Below are 5,033 nucleotides of genomic sequence, written 5' to 3'. Positions count from 1 at the left end.
TCAAATCAAATCAGATCTTTGATTAAAATACTATGGGTGGTGACAAAAAGATGGGTAAAAAGATACCTACCCCAAAAAACCCAAAAATTATTTTTTTTTATTTTTTAATTTTTATTTTTTATTTTTCATTTTTTATTTTTTTTTTCTGCATATTTAAAATATTTTTTTCATCAAAAACTAAACAATTATTTTCATTTTCTAATTAAAGAGTAAGTAAGCAAAAGAAATAAAACAAATGGATTAGACGAAAGAATAGAATGGAATAGAACAGAATAGAATAGAATAAAATCAAAACAAATGCAGAAATAAAATAAAATAAAATAAAATAAAAGAAATATTAATAATAATTTTATTTAAAATTACTTTTTTTTTAATTTATTTATTTCAATAGATATTAATATTATATATAAATCAAAAATGACTTGGCAAGCATACGTCGATAGCAATTTAATTGGTGCTGGTTTCATCAATGCTCAAATTCTTTCAGCTGCTGATGGTTCAAACTGGGCTACTTCAAAAGGTTTCACTGTTAGTGCCACCGAAGCTGCTCACATTATCGCTTGTTTCAAAGATTCCAGCAAAGCCTCATCAATGGGTATTACCATCAATGGTGTCAAAAACTTTGTATTAAAAGCCGACGATAAATCAATTTACGCTAAAAAAGATACCGGTGGTATTGTTATTGTTAAAACCAATCAATGTATTTTATTTGGTCAATACGATTCTGCTCTCCAACCAGGTAGTGCCGCTAAAGCTGTTGAAAGTTTAGGTGATTATTTACGTGACTCTGGTTTCTAAATTAAAGCAATCATTGTATTTCTAAATTTTAAAAAAAAATAATTAATCAAAGCATCGCCCAATAACAATATTTATATTTTCCGCCAACACAACTCTCTCCATATAAAAAAACCACTTTTCATAAATGTTACAATATTAATCTAGAATTCCTTTATAAAATAAATAAAATAATAAATATATATTTTATATAATAAATATATATGTTCTGTATGATAAAAACAACAACAAATACAAAGAATTACAAAATTTTGTGTAAAAAGTTATTTTTTCTATTTTTTTTATTATTATTTTCACAAAAAAAAATTTTAGATTTTTTAATTTTTATTTATTAATTTTTTTTATTATTTTTTTAGTTTTTTTTTTTTAGATTATTTTAATTTTTTTTTTTATTAATGATTAAAAATAATTTTATTAAAAATATAATTATAAATAATTTATATATAAAACGAATAATGACTACCACCACAGTTAAAATCAATAATTTAGATGTACCAGTTTCAATCATCCCAACTGATGTCAATGCAGAAACTGTTTTAAATGCACCAAATTTTAATAAATGGATTAAAAAAATGGAAGCTGAAAAGGAGGAATTAAAAGTAAACTCTATTCAAATCCAATCAGTCGATATGTTTGGTAAAAATGTAGGCTTTCTTAAATTTAAAGCAGATGTAGTTACAGTTAAAGACAATAGAGTTGTACCAGGTATTATCTTTTGCAGAGGCGGTTCCGTTGCTATTTTAGTTATCTTAAAATCCAAAGAGACCGGTAAAGAGTACAGTGTTTTAACAGTTCAAACCCGTGTTCCAGTCGCATCATTCCAATATAGCGAAATCCCAGCTGGTATGTTAGATGGCAGCGGCCATTTTGTTGGTGTTGCTGCTAAAGAATTAAAAGAAGAAACTGGTTTAGAAGTTTCAGAAGATAAATTAATCGATTTAACCAAATTATCATATGGTCCATCAGTAGACGGTGTTTACCCATCACCAGGTGGTTGTGATGAATTTATTAGATTATTCCTTTTCAGAGAAACCTTAGATCAAGCTAAAATCGAAGAATTACAAAATAAATTAACAGGTGCATTGGATGAAAACGAATCTATTACTTTAAATATTGTACCATTAGAAGATTTATGGAAAAAGAGTCACGATGGTAAAACTTTATCAGCCTTATATCTTTATGAAAAATTATTAAAAGAAAATAAATTATAAAATAAATCATTCACATCCCAGTTTATATTATTTTATAAAATGTATTACTAAAAAAACAAATGTTTTATATAAAAATATTTTCTATAAAAAAAAATAATAATAAGTTTATTTTTTTATTGTTATTAGCTGTTTATTCTTATGTTTTTATTATTATTGTTTATTATATTACTGGTAGTTTTTTTTTTTTTTTAACTTTGTACAGTTCTAGTTAAACCACTTAATGGAGTGAAAACCGAGGAATTTGAAGCAATCGAAGAAAGTGGTTTAGTAGCAGGAGATGATGTGGCTGATGTTGAGGTTGAATTATCTACTCTTAACAACTGACTTACCAATGAAGGTGTTGAGGTTGATGAGGAGGATGCTGATGTTGAGATTATAGTTGGAGAAATTAAATGATTATTGTTATTATGTTGTATTTGTTTAAAATAATGTTTGCCACTTGGTGAAATGTTTAATGGAGAAAATTGTAATCTTAAAGAGTCATCAATTGATTTTGATAGTTCTTCCAATTCTTTATCATTTTCATCATTACAATTTGCACCAATAGATTTTAAATTAAATTGTTGTTGTTGATATTGTTGAAATTTTTCTTTTAATGAACCATTTGAGAAACGATTTGATTTTGGTGAGCTATGTCTACTATTGCTTCCACTACTGCCACCAATACCATTGATTGGGGAAATGGATTTGCTATAGTTTGAAGATTTTACAGATGATGGTGGTGAAAGTGATGATGATGGTGGTGATTTCGATGATGATGGAGTTGTTGATAAACCTATTCCAACCAATAAATTTGGTGATGTTGATTGAATTGTGATTGGTGATGATGAAGATACACCTTCAACATTTAAACTGATACCGCTTCCACCATGACTGCTTCCACCTGATAATTCTAAACCTACATCTCCATAATGATGTCTAATAATATAACCCATTCCATGCTTTTTAGCAGAGCCGCCGCTTCCATTGGTAAAAGATTTACCGCCATTTCTCGAACTGCATCTTGATGATGATGCTGATGAATATGAGTCATCTTCTGTTAATAAATCATCATCTGAATCTAAATCACTTTCGTCACCCATTGAAATTGGTGACATTATTTCTTCTCTACCACCATTTATATTTAAATTTAAATTACTATTTGGGCTATTCGGTATATTGATTAAAATTTCATTTAATTCAATATTATCATTATTCTGTATATCATTATTATTATTATTAAAACTATTACAATTTACCTGTATTTCTATATTATTATTATTGTTATTTTGATGAAAACTACCGCTACTACTACTACTATTGTTACTACTTGTGCTACCATTATTTAATGAAATCGATTTAAAAACATTATTATAAAGTAGTTTTGAACATGGTGATTGTAATGGTGATGTAATTGGCGATTGAGCTAGTATTCTAAGAGGTGGTAAAACATTTGGAATTGATAAACGTTTGGTTAAACTTTTTAAACGTTCGGTAATTTCTTTAAAGGTTGGTCTTTGGTCAGGATCGTATTCGGTGCAATCGAAAACCAATTTTAAAAATGGAGGTGGACAATCTTTTGGAACTAACGGTAATAAAATATCGACATCCAAACCGTATTTTAAAGAGGAGGGACGTAGATTATTGGTTGTTTCTAAACGTGTAATAATTTCTGATAAAACGATACCATATGAGAAAACATCGCATGCTTCATTGTAGTCTTGTCCCAATATAACTTCTGGTGCCATACAATTAGTAGTTCCACAAATTGTCATTGTACGTTTAGCACGACCTGCATATGCTGTTCTTGCAAATCCAAAATCGCACACTTTAATTTTCCAGCTGTCACCAACCAATAAGTTGGTCGATTTTAAATCTCTGTGAATAACATGACGTGAGTGAAGGTACGCCATTGCACATGCTACATCATAAGCTATCTTTATTCTTAATGGCCATGTTAATGGTACTAGTTTTTCGCTTGTTGTATCTAAATCTGGTGTTGAGCTACTTCCAATGTTCACTTTTCTGTGCATAAATTGCTCTGGTGTGTCATCATTCTTGTTTCTAAATAAATAATATGCTAAATCTCCTCCTGATACAAATTCTGTTACAATATATAAATTTGATCCTTTTTCTGAAACTCCAATAAACTGCACTAAATTTGGGTGGCTAAATCTTAACATTGCTACCTCTCTTTGTATAAATTTAATTAAATCTTTATATTTAACATCATTTGGTGATAATGAAATTTCTTTAATACCAACTGGTGTGCTATAAATAATTATAAAAGTATATTAATATACTTTATCCTTTTAAAAAATAGGTTAAAATTTATGTAACAAACTAACTATCTGCTTACCCAAAATATTCTCCTTTAAAAATTTTACCATATGCACCTTTTCCAATTTCTGGACCAAATTCTAAATCTTCTATATTAATCCTGAATGCATTTGATCCATCTGGTAGTCCATCAGTTTCTTTAATAAATAAATTAATTAGTAAATACAATTTATCTTTTTTATTTATTTTTTTTGATATTAAAAAAAAAAAAAATTTCTTTTCGTTTTTTTTTTTATACATACCTGGATCAAAGCATATATTACTTGTATTTGAATCCATTATATTAACTATTCATCCAAACAATTAACAATATCTTGTTTTTTGTTATTGCAATGTAGTGATGTTTTTTTGTTGATCAATTTTGCTTTTGTTTATTTCGAGGATTTGAAAATTTGAAAAATTGAGACAAATTATTGTTATATTACTATTATTTTTTTTTGTTTTGTGATAAAACTATTTTTTAAAACTTTTTAAAAATTTTTTTTTTTTTTTTTTTTTTTTTTCAAAATAAAGAGAAAATCTAAAATTTTTTTTAAAAAAAATAAAAAATTAATATTTTATTTTATTTTTTTTAATTTTTTTTATTTTATTATTATATAAAAGAAAGAAAAAAGAGTTTAAACTATTTTTTTAAAATTTATATTTTATTTTATTTTAATTTTTTTTTTTTTTTTAAATTTATTTTAAAAAAAAAAAAAAGGTTTGTTG

At 26.3% G+C, this 5,033-nt stretch overlaps 3 protein-coding genes across 3 annotated transcripts; 2 read left to right on the top strand and 1 right to left on the bottom strand.

The window, feature by feature from the left end:
- Positions 1 to 417: 417 nt before the first annotated feature.
- DICPUDRAFT_90584 (uncharacterized protein) lies at positions 418 to 798 on the top strand (the record flags this gene model as incomplete). Its single annotated transcript, XM_003294201.1, has 1 exon — positions 418 to 798. The coding sequence occupies one exon, from the start codon at positions 418 to 420 to the stop codon at positions 796 to 798; it is 381 nt and encodes a 126-aa protein (XP_003294249.1).
- Positions 799 to 1,250: 452 nt separating this feature from the next.
- On the top strand, positions 1,251 to 2,006 carry DICPUDRAFT_43149 (uncharacterized protein; the record flags this gene model as incomplete). Its single annotated transcript, XM_003294200.1, has 1 exon — positions 1,251 to 2,006. One exon carries the CDS (start codon positions 1,251 to 1,253, stop codon positions 2,004 to 2,006), a length of 756 nt encoding a protein of 251 aa, XP_003294248.1.
- A 76-nt stretch (positions 2,007 to 2,082) lies between these two features.
- Positions 2,083 to 4,848, bottom strand: DICPUDRAFT_99895 (uncharacterized protein). The gene is made up of 3 exons (XM_003294196.1): positions 4,568 to 4,848; positions 4,345 to 4,462; positions 2,083 to 4,256 (listed from the first exon to the last, which is right to left on the bottom strand). The coding sequence occupies exons 1-3, from the start codon at positions 4,602 to 4,604 to the stop codon at positions 2,195 to 2,197; spliced, it is 2,217 nt and encodes a 738-aa protein (XP_003294244.1). The 5' UTR covers positions 4,605 to 4,848; the 3' UTR covers positions 2,083 to 2,194.
- Positions 4,849 to 5,033: the final 185 nt, after the last annotated feature.

The sequence above is a fragment of the Dictyostelium purpureum genome (genome assembly GCF_000190715.1).
Source record: "Dictyostelium purpureum unplaced genomic scaffold DICPUscaffold_526, whole genome shotgun sequence".
NCBI classification, from domain to species: Eukaryota; Evosea; class Eumycetozoa; order Dictyosteliales; family Dictyosteliaceae; genus Dictyostelium; species Dictyostelium purpureum.
This window is presented reverse-complemented; position numbering and strand designations above follow the sequence as displayed.

What these genes read in the sequence shown, in the direction of transcription:
- DICPUDRAFT_99895 (XM_003294196.1), bottom strand. Translation starts at nt 4,604, where the DNA reads ATGGATTCAAATACAAGTAATATATGCTTTGATCCAG. An exon ending in TAATATATGCTTTGATCCAG is followed by an intron (nt 4,463 to 4,567) that starts GTATGTATAAAA and finishes TATTTATTAAAG; the next exon opens with AAACTGATGGACTACCAGAT. An exon ending in TTTAAAGGAGAATATTTTGG is followed by an intron (nt 4,257 to 4,344) that starts GTAAGCAGATAG and finishes AATTATTTATAG; the next exon opens with CACACCAGTTGGTATTAAAG.